The 16,395-nt window shown below is 56.1% G+C and overlaps 6 protein-coding genes across 6 annotated transcripts; 2 read left to right on the top strand and 4 right to left on the bottom strand.

Moving 5' to 3' along the window:
- Positions 1-34: 34 nt before the first annotated feature.
- BCV69DRAFT_279567 (Sm-like ribonucleo protein) lies at positions 35-1,619 on the top strand. Its single transcript, XM_025491299.1, has 5 exons — positions 35-273; positions 433-568; positions 641-846; positions 938-1,170; positions 1,247-1,619. Exons 1-5 carry the CDS (start codon positions 271-273, stop codon positions 1,269-1,271), a joined length of 603 nt encoding a protein of 200 aa, XP_025350794.1. The 5' UTR covers positions 35-270; the 3' UTR covers positions 1,272-1,619.
- Positions 1,404-4,674, bottom strand: BCV69DRAFT_6254 (glycoside hydrolase). The gene is made up of 4 exons (XM_025495407.1): positions 3,796-4,674; positions 2,677-3,707; positions 1,810-2,585; positions 1,404-1,721 (listed from the first exon to the last, which is right to left on the bottom strand). Exons 1-4 carry the CDS (start codon positions 4,419-4,421, stop codon positions 1,479-1,481), a joined length of 2,676 nt encoding a protein of 891 aa, XP_025350795.1. The 5' UTR covers positions 4,422-4,674; the 3' UTR covers positions 1,404-1,478.
- Positions 4,675-5,044: 370 nt separating this feature from the next.
- BCV69DRAFT_239294 (DASH complex, subunit Dad3) lies at positions 5,045-5,287 on the bottom strand (the record flags this gene model as incomplete). Its single annotated transcript, XM_025489977.1, has 1 exon — positions 5,045-5,287. A coding segment is annotated over one exon (243 nt), but the record flags the coding sequence as incomplete, so codon positions are not given.
- A 594-nt stretch (positions 5,288-5,881) lies between these two features.
- On the bottom strand, positions 5,882-12,547 carry BCV69DRAFT_275124 (hypothetical protein; the record flags this gene model as incomplete). The annotated part of the gene is made up of 10 exons (XM_025491061.1): positions 5,882-6,013; positions 6,107-6,138; positions 6,243-6,244; positions 6,414-7,374; positions 7,525-7,580; positions 7,679-7,817; positions 8,375-8,587; positions 8,679-8,776; positions 8,857-12,484; positions 12,532-12,547. The coding sequence occupies 10 exons, from the start codon at positions 12,545-12,547 to the stop codon at positions 5,882-5,884; spliced, it is 5,277 nt and encodes a 1,758-aa protein (XP_025350797.1).
- Positions 12,548-13,152: 605 nt separating this feature from the next.
- On the top strand, positions 13,153-14,964 carry BCV69DRAFT_291680 (acyl-CoA dehydrogenase NM domain-like protein). Its single transcript, XM_025493760.1, has 3 exons — positions 13,153-14,044; positions 14,111-14,153; positions 14,237-14,964. Exons 1-3 carry the CDS (start codon positions 13,226-13,228, stop codon positions 14,674-14,676), a joined length of 1,302 nt encoding a protein of 433 aa, XP_025350798.1. The 5' UTR covers positions 13,153-13,225; the 3' UTR covers positions 14,677-14,964.
- On the bottom strand, positions 14,630-16,369 carry BCV69DRAFT_6394 (hypothetical protein). Its single transcript, XM_025495420.1, has 2 exons — positions 15,959-16,369; positions 14,630-15,879 (listed from the first exon to the last, which is right to left on the bottom strand). The coding sequence occupies exons 1-2, from the start codon at positions 16,294-16,296 to the stop codon at positions 14,796-14,798; spliced, it is 1,422 nt and encodes a 473-aa protein (XP_025350799.1). The 5' UTR covers positions 16,297-16,369; the 3' UTR covers positions 14,630-14,795.
- Positions 16,370-16,395: the final 26 nt, after the last annotated feature.

The following is a 16,395-nucleotide window of genomic DNA, read 5'->3' on the forward strand; positions in this document are numbered from 1 at the left end:
ATCCAATCCTTCCTGCCCATCGTCTCCTTCCGAGGTCCACCATCACCAGACATCCGCGCTCACAGCATCTACCTCACCGCCCATCCTCACCGCCCATCCTCAACGCCTTGCATCGCAGACGTCCTCAGCTTGGAGGTCACCATCCACCCCTGCAGCGTCTCATACAGTCTCTCTCCCCCTTTCAAATCCGCGAGGCGAAGCTAGTGCAGTCTACTGCGTCCACATATCCGAGCATATACCCTTGCACCGACCGCCGGTCCTTGAGCAAGAATGGTAAGTAATTCATGGCTGACTAGTAGACTCATAAGCAGGGACGCGTACGGGAAAGGAACTGTGAAGGGTCGGGACCCGGTGGTGGACGCTGCCAACTGCCGTGGGTCATGTCTCTAAAGTCTCCGTACTGACTCGCTGTGTATATTTCCTCATTTGTAGGCTCCCTCCAAGTCACAAGGCGGCAAGATGCTGTCGCTCATCAACTACCGCCTCAGGGTGACATTGAATGACGGCAGGCAGCTGACTGGACAGATGCTGGCCTTCGATCCCCACATGAACCTGGTTCTGGCAGACAGTGAGTGCCCTCAGACGGTACCTTCGTTAGGACCTTCCACTGACGATCTTGCCGCTCCATTTCGTCCACCAGCTGAGGAGTTCCGGAAGTTGAAGAAGAGGAGGGGAACGAAGGGAGGTGACGACGAAGAGGACGATGACGAGTCCAGCACAGCGCCTCCGCCATCGTCGCAGCAGAAGAGGGCATTGGGTCTGATCATCTTGAGGGGAGAGACAATCGTGTCGCTCAGCATTGAAGGACCACCGCCTGCAGAGAAGGGAGCAGGAGCTGCTGGAGCAGTGAGTTCCTTCCTGGGGCAGAAGCCGTCCAAAAGCGTGATCCTAGAAATGCTGACATGCTTGGAATCCCTCTACAAAACTCCCTTTGCAGGTGCCGCCCGGACCAGGAAGAGGACTCCCAGCAGGTCGAGGCATCGGTCTTTCGGCACCACCTGGAATGGCACCACCTGGCGCCGTCTCAGCTCGTCCCATGGCTTATGGTCGTCCGCCGCCCATGGGAGGCCCGCCCCCTGGCTTCCCTGCCGGACCTCCTCCCGGATTTCCCTCGGGACCACCTCCTGGTTTCGGAGGCGCGCCGCCCGGGTTCAGACCACCTCCCACTGGGTGAGTAGCTGTCTCCTACATGAAGATGGCATACATCATTCGCTTACCATACTTCTATCCTTCCTCGTCTTGTCAGATATGGTATGCCGCGCCCGCAATGATCCTTTCACACCTCTTCCTACCGCTCATTACCGCTCAAGACCACCCATTGTACTTTGATCCCGCTTGCGTCACTACAAAAGGCACACTACTTCCACGCTGCTGTGAGCTTTGAAGAGTCAAATATTTGACGAGGCTTTCGTATTGCTCGAGCTGCGCTCAAACTGCCTCCACAGTACCACGTACATTAGCATCTTCGTCCAGTGGTATCAGACGATTCCCAACCCGCTCCATGTCCAACCCTTCTCAACCGTGACTGGCTCCCTAGCGATCTCGTCCTTTGGATCGGCAGAGGAAGCCAGGATGACGTGATACTCGCCCGGTACCACTTCCCAGTGACCACTGCCGCCCTGCTCGTCTTGCCTCCAATGGCTGAAGGCTCGCTCCCCAACGGAGAGACGCAGCGTGGTTTTTTCGCCGGCAGAGAGGTGGACGGAGCTGAAGGCTGCGAGCTATGGGCGTGAGTGCAGAAGAGATCAAGGAGAGGGTCAGTGCTGTACAAGCATTAGGAATGCTGCCACCTTTGATCGAGCTGCTCACCTCTTTATGCGGCACGTCGCCCTGGATCAGATCCGAGGGAGGTGCGATGTACACCTGCACCACGTCCTTTCCGCTCCGTTTTCCTGTGTTGGTGACCTCGACAGCCACTTCGACCTTCTTCTCCTGCTTCATTATCGCTGCTTCGACCTGCAGCAGCTTCCTCTCAAAGGTAGTATACCCGCCGATACCCGAGCCAAAGTAGTGGGCTGGCCGGATACCCTTTGCTTCGTACCACTTGTACCCGACCAGTCTGCCCTCAGCGTACTTTACGTCAGGATGACCACGTCCTGTGAGATCTTTGCCAGGGAAGAGTTCCAGGCTGCTTCCTCCCGGTTGATCCTGCACCGAGATGGGCCAGGTAGTGCACAGACGACCACTGGCCGGTGCACGGCCTTTCCCAAGGAGGATATCGACAATGGCGGCCCCTGCTTCCTGCCCGCCGTACCACGTCTGCACTAGTGCCTTCAGCTGATTAGCAAAGGGCAGCTCGACGGCAGACCCGGAGACGTTGACTAGGATTGTATCCTTCTGCGCCTTGGCCACTCGCTCCACCAATTCGCTCTGCAATCGTGGCAGACGCAGATGTGGGCGGTCGTACCCCTCCGACTCCCAGTCCTTGCCCACGGCAGTCATGACAATGGCCACATCGGCGGAAGAGGCAAGGGAGGCAGCTGCTTCGATCTCGCCCTTGTCATCAATCTCTTCGTCGAAGCCACAGCGGAATGCGCTTGATTTTTGCTGCGCAAGGTCGCCCTCAATCTGTGCGGGTGAGTACACTGTGGTAGCCAAGGACGGGGGGCGAAGAGTGGGTACAGTCAGTCATTTAGAAACTTTCCGGGAATGGAGAGGAGCTACGCTGCTACTTACGCAGGGTCACAGTCACCTTCTCGCCCGCCTCCATCTTCACCCTTCCATCCTGAGCAGTCCTATACTCGTCCAGGAAATACGAGAACACATCCCGTGCTCCCTCATACTTCCAGTCCAAGGCCTCCTCTCCATTCTGACGAGTGACTATCGCACGAATATTGCCCAGACTGGTCAGTCCTAGCTTATGCCGTCCTGCTGTCTGGCTGACAAGGCTAAAGGTGGCTCGCAGACTGAAGTTGTTTGCCTCGAGCACATCCGGCTTGGGATCCATGGCTCGGAGAGTAGGAGCTGCCAAGTGTTGCTCCAAGAGCGGTGCAGGCTCCTTGTCTTCGTCTTCCGGCTGAGGTGGGTGAGGTCCCTTGAACCACTCCGCTTTGACACCTCCAGGAATACGCTGTTCGCCCTTTGGCTCAACGGGAAATCTGTGGATCTCACAGCCAAAGTGGTACGACAGCTCGACGTCCTTACCAGCTCCATTCGGCAAGGCATCGAGCGCTTCGTGGAGGGATTCAAATGCAGGCTTGGCTAGCTGAGGGGTGAGGTTGGCGCTTCCACCGCCTGATTGCACAGGCTCCTTCCACGGTTTACCAATGAGGGCAATCTTCCTCGTCTTGCGATTCACGAAGTCCAATGGCAGGGTCTCGCTTTCGTTTCGCAGGAGAACAGCACCTTCGGTAGCGATGGTCCTGATCTTTTCCTCTCGACCAGCATCCACGATACTCTCCTCGTGCTCTTCGTCTGGTGAATCGACAAAGCCCAAAGGTGCAATCTTCTCCAGCAGCTCAAGAACCTTTGTAGCCCTGGCATCGACATCTGCCTCGCTCAAATCACCTTTCTTGATCAGCTCCTTGATCGCCTCTGGCGAGCGGTATATCGTGGGTCCGGGCATCTCAAGATCACATGTCAAGAGCGCATGAGAGTGCAATGCAAACCAGTCGCTCATCACCAGTCCTTTCCATCCCCACTCTTTGCGGAGCACATCGATGAGGGTGAACTTGTTCTCACTCGCAGAGGTGCCATTGACGCGGTTGCTGCACGATGGGCCGTGCGGGAGGGAAGATCAGCTCACGGTCCTTAATGAGCATGGACGAATGGGCCGTGTGCCAAGGCTAGACTCACTATGCAGTCATGATGCAGGCTGGCTGTCCTCCAAAGACCTTGCTCTTCTCCCCATCGCTACCGTCTTTGTGACCCTTGGCGACCTCGTGGAAGAGGGTCCGGAAGGGTTCAAGGTAGACTTCCCGCATCGCTTCTTGCGAGACTTGAGAATCGCTAAATCGCCTGTCCTCCTCGGCTTCATTGAGGACAAAGTGCTTGGGCGTAGCTCCCACTCCCACGCTCTGGCACCCTAGAGTCCAATGAGCACCGATGTGGCCACTGAGTAGCGGGTCCTCTCCGTAATTCTCAAAGGCACGCCCATACCGCTGATCACGGGTGATGTTGATTGTGGGAGCGAGGGAGATGTGACAGCGCTTGCTGAGAGAGTCCAGGGCGATGCCCTCTCCCATGGCACGAGCTAGGCTGACATCGAACGTCGACGACAGACAAGAGGGAGAAGGGAAGAGAGCGGCTGGTACCGAGTTTTGGAAGTCGCCCCCACCTCGAGCTCCATTGGGTCCATCGGTCAACTTGGCATAGGGTATGGAGTGACGAGGCAGGCTGAAGGTCCGCCAAAAGTCTTGACCCGCCGTCAGCTGGATCTTTTCCTCGAGAGTGAGCTGAGAGAGCAGGTGTACGTAGGACATCCTCGGCTCAAGTGTGGTATTGGAAGAGAGGAACGCTCGGCACGTTCGGTCTGCCTCGTATCATACGGCTGCAAGCAGTCCGAAGCTCCGGAAGGAGGAAGCGGGGAAATTGCGGGGCCGGTGCTCCTCGTCTCGGTAGAACATAGTCTTGCCGAGGCCATGGCATAATCTCGCCGAAGGTGCTGATGGGGGCGCTTCGGTGAAAGTGAGGGAGGAGGAAGAGAATCGAGATACCATTACAATGAGACGCGGAGTAGAGTACATGAGGTGACGCGAGATGACTGGTATGCCCAGTGATCGTGGAGAGGTCTCGCAACTACGCCGGAGATGCAGCATCTCGGACGCGCTTCATATCGCGAGAGCGGCTAGGCCCGCGGTGGGGCCAATATGGCCATACTGCGATGTATGATGGCCTTGTTGCGGTGAGGCCAGGCAAACGCTGCTTGGTAAAGCAGCGATGGAGTTGCTGGTAGGACCGCGAAGCCCAGCGCTCCCGCGCAACCAGCTCAATAGCCAGCCCTCTGCTGCTGATCATACACCACCGTCCTATCCGACTCTACGCTCATCTCCATCCTCTGTCTATCCTCTTCCTCCTGATCCAGTATCCTCCCCGCCTCTTCCAATGCTCGATTCCTCTCCTCCTGCTCAACCATGATGCTCCACACGCTCGCCTTGAAGAGTGTGATGACCAGACCCATCTTGCGCTCGGTCAATCGGAGTAAGTCCAACACTTGAGCGTGAGGCTTCGTTGCAGAGAGGGCACCAGAGAGGGCAAGGATGCGCTTGAGAGTCTGAGAGAGACGATAGTACTCGCCGAGGAGTTGCGCTTGTTGCGCACTTAGGTGACGGTGGCCCAGGTAGGGGTTTTGTTGCGAAGAGGGAGCAGAGCTTGCTGCGTCTGCATGGGGAGCGGCGGCCATTGCGAGGCTCGATCAGACAGCAAGGACTACTTCGAGGGATCGAGTGACTGAGGAGAAGCGAAATGAGAACTCAGTGCTATCAGCACTGGAGGCTCTGGCTCGAGACAGAATAGTAGGCATTGACCGCTCGTATGCTCACCTCGTCAGAAGAGACAGCTAAGTCAGTCCTTCCTTTGAATCGCAGAACGGAGTCGAGCCAGTGGTCTGCAGTAGTTTTGCGGTGTTCAGCGCAGCTATATCAGCGCTTTCAGAGGGTAAGTGGGATACGAGTATGGCGAGTGGCAGTCAGACGGACCGAACGAACGGGAAGACTCAGATACGGAGCGGAGGCGTTGGAGGCTGGTGTTGCTCTGCCAAAGTGACGCGCGCGTCTCGCGTGTGTGTGTGCGCCTCAGTGAGCGGATGGAAAGGAGCGTCAAACAGCCGATTGAGCTGGGCAACAAGACCCACGAAGACAAGGTGTCTAGAAGAAGAACCACGGATTGCAATAGGGAGGTCTAATGTACAGCAGGATGATTCGAACACTTGTGCTCATTCGCCTCACGTTCGGACTCCGGTGGACGCCCCTTGCTCGTCCTTGTCGTGCTGGGCTTGCACGTCCTTGAGCGCGTCTGCTGCAATCTCGATGAGGTCTGGCCAGTCTGGTAGCTCTAGAGATTCGAGTGGGAACAGCTGCGAGGTCGCAAGGTGGGGCAAAGAAGTCTTGAGTCAGTCAATGGACGAAGCGGATCGCATCAAGTGCCGTACGTGCGGACCAAGACTCACCTCCATGAAGCGAAGATTGCTAGTGGTAGACGCTGAGCGCGTCGGTGCAAAAGCACGATACTGTGCAGAAGTGTGATGAGCACCTTGGGTCAGCTGCTGTGGCCTTTTCTGTACCTTCGTTCGCATCTCTACTTACCTCTAGACAAACGCTGGCAAAGTTCCAGCGCATCATTCGCCGTAGACAACCCACCACAAGGGACACTTCTGACAATCCAGATCTGGGGTTGGGCAGGACGGTGGTCGGAAGGTAGAGGGCGTCAGTCTCGAGACAGTCAAGCCCTTCTGCCTCTGGTAAGCGCTTACTCACGGATCGCATATCAGCACATTCCCACAATGCTTGTTGAGCATAAGCTCCACCGTCGCCTTACACATGCGCGTATGATCTAACCCTCCAAGCTTGACCTCTTCTTCGTCTTGGTAGTAGATCTTCTCCTCCAGATCTGCAGGGCCTGACTTTGAATCCCGCAGATCAGCAAACCTGTCTAGCGCCTCCCTTTCCCTCTCCCCTACTCTTCCACCCCTCCCACCGAGACCTTGCCCCGTCCTCCGATTCCAAATCTTCCCTCCTGTGAGGTCCCACTGGAGAAAGTTGAGGTCCAGCTCTCTACTCAATTTGAGCAGGGCCGAGGGCAGTAAAGACGGGGAGAGATAGACAATTGTGCGCAGCTGTAGAGACGCAAGAAAGGAGAGGGAGGGCGACGACTCCAAGTCGGCATTGGTGAGAGCTGTAGAGGGAGTTGCCTTGGACGGCGATGCAGTGTACTGGCTGTTGCTCGATTGGAATTGGGGCCGATTTTGCCGAGGCGGAGTACCAGGAGGGGATGGTGAAGCTCTTGTCTTGCGAGGAGGCGGAACTAGTCTATCCTCTCCTTGTTGTTGACGAGAAGACGACGAGGAAGACGAGGCTGAAGAGCTGTAGCCTCTTTGCTCCTCTTTTGCATTGCCATTTCCATTTCCATTTCCACTGTTGCCTCCTTTCGCTCCTCCACCGCCATTGCTTGCCTCGCGCCTTTTCTCGCGCTGTGGCTGCAGCAAAGCCCAAGCTTCATTGAGGCTCTCCTCGAGTCCAATGGCCGAACATCGATGTAGTCCTGTAGAGATGAGCGAGTAGAGTGGAGGGGGTCGCACCGGCGGCGCAGCAATGGGTTGCGGGACGGGGAGAGAGGAAGAAGATGCAGCACCACCGGCGGGAGATAGGCCGTAGGAGCGAGAGTGGGATTCGGTCTCGGACGTGGACAGGGAATGCGTCGGATAATTCCGAGGCCGGGCTGTGTTCACAGACATGGTATCGCAGCGACGTTACAAGTGGTCAGGACGAGCGGGTCAGTGAGCAGATCTGGGTAGACAGGTTCGGAAGAAGGAGCCGGCCACCATCAGCCATTGCTTTCCGGCCCAGTCGAGGAGAATTGTGCACGGACTTGGGCGCAGACCCACGCCAAGGACGAGCCAAGCCGAAGCAACCTCGTTATTGCCCCTTTGCCCCACACATAACGTCCTTCATCACCACAGCCGGAAGGTCTACACAGCTCACTAGTTCGAGAGCTATCATCACCACACTTCTACTCTACGGACATGGGCTCCTGCTTCAGCAGCCCATCTTCAGAAGGGCAGCGCCTTTCCGACGGTCCCCCGGGAAACACCACCGGCTCCGGCAGGCCTCTCGGTGGGCCCTCCTCCTCCGGCGATCCAGCAGCAGATCGTGAGGCCCGAGCTAGAGCCGCCGAAGAAAGATTAGCAGCACAGAAGCGACGGGGGGCGGCAGGTGGTGGTGCTGGTGGCGCATTGAGCAGGAAATTGGAGGAGGAGCAAAGGGCTGGTGGGACTGGGAGTAGGAGGGAAAGGGAAGGAGCGAGCAATGCGGATGCTGAGATCCGGAGGGTGAGTATTTGTGGACTGGTTGTGGCAGTCGCTCAGGAGCTGACGAAATGAGCTTGCCCTATCTGGCTTTGGTGAACAGTGGGACTAACGCAGCGGACGAAGAACCCGTGTGATGGTACTGGACAGACATAGCAGCAACATACCCGTCCACGCTCTGCAATGAACCAGTCCTAACGTTACAGTTTGCGTCATCTCTGTACCCTGGCACATCAAGACAGGACGACAACTGATTGGACACACCAGACACCAGTGCTCACTGTAGCGAAAAATCAAAACATGCATAGATGCTGATGGATCATTGGATGGGTACTGTGCGGGGAATAGCCCCTGATTAGCTCGACGTCCTCTCCTCTTCCGTGCTCTCTTTCTCTACCACAGCCCTTCCTATACCAGTACCCTGCTTCACAAGCGTCTCGATGGACGCCTTTGAATTGGCCAGGAGGTCCTCATCGAACTCGAGTCTCCCCTCTTCAAAGATGCAGACTGTTGTGGAGCCTCCAAAGGCATAGTAGCCCATTTCGTCACCCTTTTTCACTTTTTGGCCTGCTTTGACAGTCAGAACGATTGAGCCCACCATCATCGCGCCGATGTTGATGGCATAGACTGCAAATAGGAGTGGTAGAGGAGTGGGTGTGAGGAGTCAGCCGGAATTCCCGTAGGATGCATCTTGTAACCGCCTTGGAGATCTACTCACATGTACCAAAGGCTTCGCTATGGAAAGGCACAACCACTCGTACATTCTCTCCATAGACATCGATGGCCGAGCGAATAGCCATACAATTGACGGTATAGCTGTTGATAAGATGGTGACGAGGTCAGCACTCTATGAGACACTGATGCAAGGTATTCAACAACGGAGGAGCGCAACTCACTATTGTCCTTCGATCCAGACCGGCTCGCCTACGACGGCGTCTGCTGGGCAGTGGAAGCGATGGTAGTCCTGAGGCGCCAATCGGAAGATACATAGACTACCGTTCTTGAAGTTGTCAAGCTTTCCCTTGAACTCGTCGCCCAAAAGCCTCTCGACGCTAAACTCTCTCCCCTTGATCCACAGCCTCGTCGCAGCATCAATGCTGTCGAAGGCCATCATGCGGCAGTCAGCAGATGAGACGAGCCGTTTGGGATTCTGCGGCTCGTCGACAGGTCGCGCATCTGGCCTCAACTTGCGATAGAAGAACTCATTGAAGGTCTTGAAGCTGTCCAATGGGTCGCGGATCTCGTCCACATTGAGATTGTGGAACGCTATGAATCCCGGAATTTCCTTTGCCGACGCTGGAGAGTCATACTTTTTTCCTTGCTTAACGGACATGTTCTTGAGCATTCGCTTGACTCTGGCTCCTTCCATGCGAGACCGTGCCCCTTGGTAGAGCAGACGAATGCCTAGCCTCACGTATACTTGCATCTTCTCTTCTAAGAGCTCACCAGTCTGACGATCTTGCACAATCAGATTCGCCGAATTGGCGCCGAGCCTATAGGCACCTTGGGTCGCATTGATCAGGATCTTGTTGAAGAACTTCCGATGAGCCTGATTGCTCGTCACGAAATTGCGCACCACCAAGGAATCAACACGCCGCCAGTCTTGGGAGGCACACACAGCCAGGTGAGTGATGACATCGCCATCTCCTTTGCGACTCAAGCGAGGCATGTGACAGAGTGGGCATGTCTTGAGCAGCACGACTCTCTCTACGGGTCGGTCGTCGTCACCTTCTTTGACGTCAAGACCCTGTTGCGGCTCTGGCGTTGAGCCTGAGCGAATTGGAGACGGAGTTGATCGTAGGGCATCGGTTGATGATTGGCGAGAGGGGCTACGAGATGGAGAAGTGCTTGAGGACGACCTCTTCGACAAAAAGCCAGGTCTCGATACGTTTAGAGGTGAGAGATGTGTAGGCCGCTTCAGGCTTCTGTCATCCTCGGGAGATCCAACAAAGAAACTCTGCCTGTCATCGTCTGCTGCTGCGTTCGACACCACATCTCGGTCCTTCGTCGTTGGGACCTGAGAGGAGGCAGGGATGGGCATGGGGGCTGACGAATTTGGTCCAGCGTCGCCTGTGTCCGATATCGGCGCAGAGGGTCCGCTGACATCGAGGGCTTGCTTTTCCGAGGCACCAACTTCGCCTCTGTCGGCTCCTGTACTCAGCAGTGCAGGTGAGCTGGGTCGCCCCTGGCTGTTCTTCACTTCTCGGTCCCGATGTCTCTTTTCGGTGGCGGGCTTGTTGATCTCGGCTTCAAGTGCTACAATGGCTTCTTCGATGGAGAGCTCATCGTTATCGTAGCTCTTGTCTCGACTTGTAAAGAAGCTTTGGATCGTTTCTATAGTAAGTGTAGAGCCCAGAGAGTCAAGCATCGCAGTAAGCTCAAGCGCTGACAGAGACCGAGAATCATTGGTGTCGAACTGATTGAGCAGCTGTCGCCAGAAGCGTTGTCGAAGGGCGGCATAGGGCATGTACTTGGCTTTGATGGTCAGAATAGGTGTTGAGTGGCGAAATTTGACCTCTTCGTCTCCGCCCTGGCGTGTCAATGGCAGATCGAAGGTCTTAAGCTCGGCGAGGGCACTGGCATCCGGGTCGAAGAGCCCGGTCACAGCGTCTGGTTTCGGTGCAGCTTGCAGCAGCGTGCTCAGAGGTAGAGCACACGAGCCGACATGATCATTCGAGGTGATTTTGTCCCAGTCGTAGATGCTCATCTTGATGTCGAAATTGTCCTCTCCTTTTCGGACGTGATAGAGCAACTTCTCGTTCCATGTAGGGTTGAGCGTGTGACGCAACACTCTGGTACGGAAGACCTTCTGACCAAAGGCAACGATGGTGAACGGATCCATATCGAAACCGGTACGCAGACTGTTCTTCCATCTAGGCAGGTCGCTCGCTCCAGAGATCTCCATCATCACGATGCCAACAATATCGCTACCCCCCTTGAACGAGTAGCCTTGTTTCTCCGCTTGGCGCTTTCGCTTGGCCTCTCGACGAGCCTTCTGCGAGGCTCCCTTTGAGCGCCTTCTGCTATCTTTGCCCTCACCAAGTGATGTAATGTCGTCGCTGCCGGATTTGTTCCGCTTCTTTGCCTTCCGTAATCTCCTCGATTTGTTCTGTGCCGCGACTAGTTCTGCCAAAGGATCTGCAATGTTGTCATCTGTAGCAGGAGTAGCAAGACCCGAAGACTCTCCAGTGCTGCGACGTCTAGATCTCCGGCCGAGAGCGCTAAGCAGCTTGCGACGGGACGGTCGCCTGTCATCCTCCAGTGTTGCTATACCTAGCTGTGATGATGCCGCAGATGCATTTGAAGATGGAGCTGTCAAAACCTGAGAAGCATGCTGCCTGAGCGCAAAGCTGTTCGACTCTCTCAATCTGGCCCGATGTTTACCGAGAGGGTCCTCGTCTTCGCCCTCAGTTGCTGTGAAGTCCTCCTCGGCGGACAACAAGTCATCTGTGACGCTGTCGGATGCAAGACCGTCGTCGTCATCGCTAGTGTGATCAGACTCGCTTTCGGAGTCCAATATTTCCTGCTCCTCATCCTCGCTAGAGAGTCCATCATCCTCGAAGAAGTCTTCTCCTGTGCCTACCGACTGGGCAGCTGGCACAGCTCGTACCCCGGCACGGATCTGGTCCTCAGTTGCAGCAACGACGCTGTGCGGACGAGGTCGTCTACTAGAAGAATCCGGTGCTGCGTGGCGGCGGTGACCTGTCCAAACAGCCGCTGTCACAAGACTTCTGTACAAGGTGTCGAGCGACTTGACCGGGGAGTCCGGTGCCCGCACAAGGCCTACACGAAGCTGCACCTGCCCGGACACAGCTTTGGTTTGTCTTGAGGAGACAAGGGTGAGCCACGTGCCTTGCGACTCGGCGCCGCCCTCGTCGTCTGCCCACTCTACCTTTCGCGGGCTTTTGATCCATTCCCACACTGGCCAATTGGCTTCGCCCATGTACTCCCTCCGTCCTCCCCAGTCCTGGTCCCACAGGACAATCTCGAGGTTAGCTCCAAGAGACAGGGATGGATTCCGCAGACGGCTACTGCTGGTGCCCCTTCGAAGGTACGTGGGACGAGGTGTGACTCTTGCAAGGGCCCGAGCGCTCGCAGCTGCTCCTTTTGGCAGCAACTTGACCCCTTTTGCAGAGGTAGACAAGACCTTGATAGCAGTAGAAGAAAGATGCCTACGAGACGACGAAGGCCGCTGAGGTCTGTCAGATGCGGCCACGGAGATGGTAGGGACTTCGATGTGACCTGCGCTTGCCGGATCATTGACCTGAGCGGGAGCCTTGGGCTGAAGGCCGAGGGCTGCAAAAGCTTCACTTGCGTCGTCTGTCTGGACAACTCCGTCCTGAGGAGGAGGACTTGTTTCTAGGTCATCTGCGACTTCGTCAGAGTCATCCTCTTCGAAGAAGCCGTCGGGCCCCAACCACTCAGCGGTGATTGGGAAATCCCACACCTCATCCTTCCACACGGGCTCCAGAGTCTTCGAGATGGCAGCAGTCTTCTTGCGATAATGATCCGAATTCTGCTGACCTTTCGAGGAGAGGGCAGCGAGGGCGGGTAATGATACGACGACATACGGGTCAGCTTTGCCATTACGATCTTTAGGTATTAGATTGGTGGCCCTGAGGACCTGAACGCGCAAGTATGCGAGAGGCTGCGAGGCTTGCTGAGGTTGACGTGAAACATCTGAGGCGGCAGAGAGGGGTACTTGAAGGCTTGCGCCAGAGCTTCCAGCCGCTGTACTCGGCACTTCTGGGATGCGCAAACCTTCCTGGCTGCTGTGCAGTGGAGAGTCGTCGGTATTGGAGGAGGACGTATCCGCAGGCGTCTGCTGCCGACTAGCACCTTTTATGTTTTGCCAAGACAGATTCCGATTCAATGGCATGATGCTTGCGGCGAGAACATAGGGAGCGACGAGAAGGGCGTAGAGACAGTACGACGTCGGGAAGGTGGAGCGTCTATGCGAAGGGTCTCTCTTGGCATTGCTCCGAGAAGGAAGCGAGCGCGGTATCCACGAGGTTCGTCTGCATGGGCCAGGCGGGCTGCGTGCGTTGGTGAAGCGGAAGCGGACTTCCGAAGCCACGTCCTTTTCCTGCAGCGCGACATCGGTCCATTCCCACGGCCGAAAGCTCAAACACGTTGCTTGTCCCGGAACCCGGCCCGGAATTAGGAGAGACGCAGAGAGGTAAATGCGGGGTAGACGAGGCACGCAAGTGTTACTTTGATCGAAACGCTTTCAAGAGCAACACATTTTGTAACCTTCTCATCGCCATGGCTACTCTACAAGCCTTCTCTGAGCCACCCTGGGTCAATCAGCCCTCGCCCTTCTATAATGAATCGCACCACCGCCTCCGCAAATGGGCCATAGCCTGGGCAGACAAGTACCTGGCCCCCGTAGCCGCCTCCTGGGAAGCTTCGGGCAAACGCGACGAAGCCGTCTTCGCCCAAGCAGGCAAGGATGGCATCCTCCTCGCCTTCGCCTTTGGCGCCAAGATGGACGCAACTGCGGCTGCTGCAGCTGGAGTGAGCCCTCCGGCGGGCATCAAGCCAGAGGAGTGGGACAACTTCCACGACTTTGTACTCATCGACTCTCTGTGCACCGTAGGAAGTGGATCGGCTTTCATGTCTCTGCATTCCGGGCTGGCATACGGAGCCGGACCCATCATTCACTTTGGATCGCCCGAGTTGAAGAAGAGACTTCTGCCTGACCTCTTGAATGGCAAGCAGAGGATCAGTCTGGCCATCACTGAGCCAAACGCAGGGAGCGATGTAGCCAATGTGGGCGGGACGACAGCAGAGAAAAGCAAGGACGGTAAGCACTATATAGTGAGCGGGCTCAAGAAATGGATCACCAACGGCATCTACTCCGACAGCTTCACTGTGCTAGCTCGCACATCTGGCAAGGCGGGAGACCCCACTGGCCTTTCTTTCCTCGTCGTACCTCGAACAGAGGGAGTCTCGACGAAGCAGATGGCCATGGTGGGCGCTCATGCTACCGGCACCACACTTGTAGAGATGGACGAGGTGAAAGTACCAGTCGAGAATTTGATTGGCAAGGAGGGCGATGGACTTAAGTACTGCTTCTACAATGTGAGTGGGTCGAAAAGCTGAGCCAGCTCTGGTCGTGCTGTATGCTGACGCTCTCCACTCTACTAGTTCAACCACGAACGGCTGACGATCGCCTTCATTGCGCTGAGATGTGAGTCTACTCACGAAAGTGACTCAAGCCTTCACGATGATCATTACTGAGACTGCTTATGCGCATCTGCCCCAACTCTTCAGACTCTCGAGTGTGCCTAGAAGACGCCATCGCGCACTGCCGCCGGCGTATCGTCTTCGGCAAGCCCCTCCTCGAGCAGCCCGTCGTGCGCCACAAATTTGCACACTGTGCCCGCGAAGTCGAGGCCCTCCAGTCCTGGTGTGAGACATTGACTTACGAGCAGCAGCAACTCTCCACCCTCGAAGCCAATGTTCGTACGGGTGGTCGGACAGCTCTCCTGAAGGCTCATGCGGGAATTGTACTAGAGAAGACGGTGAGGGAGTGCACGCAGCAGTTGGGTGGGATGGGTATCACCAAGGGCGGAGCGGGAGGAAGAATTGAGAGGATATATAGAGAAGTGCACATGCTGACAATCCCTGGAGGCGCTGAAAATCTGCTGTTGGATCTTGGTGTGAGAGAGGAGCTCAAGCTGGTGGCAAAGAGACAGGGCCATAAGTTGTAGCTTGTATTTGTCTACGCGTACCGAAGAAGTTCGGGCGTATATCTTAGTGGTATCAATTCCGCCTTTCTGATGTACAGTAAAGAGTCCATATACGGTATGTTCTTGTCGCAACGGTCCCTTCAAGTTTCCATGGGGGAGCTTACAGACGTGGCTTTCGTCTGGCTTTGATCCTTATCATCCTTGGCTTTGAAGTCCTTCTTTCCTATCTCTTTCCCGATCATCGAAGTGTCTCCTCTTCTTCTCGCTTCCCTCCGCCGTCTCCTTTCCTCTATCACTCTTTTCCGCCCCTCTCCATGTCCTGCTTTCTTGACAGCCTTTCTCCACGCTTTCTTCTCGTTCCTCGTATGCTTCTTCTGCAGCTTGACCTCATTGAGGTTCGCAGGTGCAGTGCTAGCCACGTTCTTGACGATTGTGTTGGACCTCATTGGGCGCGCTATTCCTGACATCATCGGGATTAGCCCGCTGCGAGTAAGGAGAGCCTCCCTTGTCCGCAGAGCAGAATCAGCGGCGGTGTCCAGCCAGTCGGCTCGGAGTGGCTGTAGGCCGGCGTCTGCGATGCGAGCAGACAACGCTCGACTGATTTCTTGTGGCAGTGATCCAGTAGCAATGCCTAGGGCAGAGCACCTCCTCAGACCGAGAGCCTTTGCAAGCACAAGCTCTGCTCCTGCGGGAAGCGGTATGAGAAGAGCAGCGGCACCCTCTCTGGAGGCAGGATGGCAGACTGCATTGAGAGCGCAGGTCAGCATTGGAAAATGAGATGCTAGCTTGGGCGGGTCGAGGTCGCTCCGACAGACGAAGACGAGACTGAGAAGCAGAGGACTTGCGCTTGCTGCTGAGTCTTGTTCGCCGTCTTGAAGCCCCCTCTTGGATGACTCGCGAGCTATCTCGAGCTCCATGTGTCTTGTGACCGAATTGATGCCGCATACCAACGCGACGGGCTCGGCGCTACTGTCACCTGCGCTCGATGAAACCTCGTCCACATCCATCTGAACGGATGTCGAGACGTCTAGACCGATCGCTTGGGTTTCCCCTCTACTTTGCGTTCCAGACTTCCTTGCCCGCCTGCTCTCACCCCTGCTCATCACTCTGCGATCGGGGCGCATGGGCTGCACACGTCTGATCTGAGAGCGGAGGGCGGGCAGGGCTAGCATATCTAGCAGCGTGTATAGGATCGGCTGAGCATCTACGGCGGCCAGTTGAGGCCTAGGGAAGGGAGGAAAAGCGTGTGAGTACGTTAGCAGAGGTTCCTCTTCGGCGGGTTCATGCGCTTTGGCCGACTTACCAGTTGACGGTCAGCGGACTGGCGAGAACTTGCTTGAATACTTGTCTTCTCTGTGCTTGATTATCTCCTGAGCTGTCGGCCTCTTTACGCTTTCCCAGGGCTACTCTACTGCCCGAAGGGTGGGACTGACCGGCGGCATGACTTCTAGCGTGAGAAAGCCCGTCCTCACTTATAGGCTGCAAGGAAGAGGAAGAGGCCGGAGTGACGGCTGGCCGCTTCTCCTTCTGCTGCTGTGAGAGCTTGCTCTTGGACACTGCTCGCAGTGAGTGCTGCTTGTTATGGACTTGGACCTTGCGAGAGGATGCAGGCGCAGAGGACGAAGATGGCTTGCTCGCCATGCTTGATGGTTTCTCCCTGGCGGAAGATCGTACGGACTGGAACGGTGGTGGTGAGGGGGAGCGGAAAGGGGAAATTCTGAAGTCACGCCCGTGGAGGCA

This window comes from Pseudomicrostroma glucosiphilum, assembly GCF_003144135.1.
Source record: "Pseudomicrostroma glucosiphilum strain MCA 4718 unplaced genomic scaffold BCV69scaffold_1, whole genome shotgun sequence".
NCBI lineage: Eukaryota > Fungi > Basidiomycota > Exobasidiomycetes > Microstromatales > Microstromataceae > Microstroma > Microstroma glucosiphilum.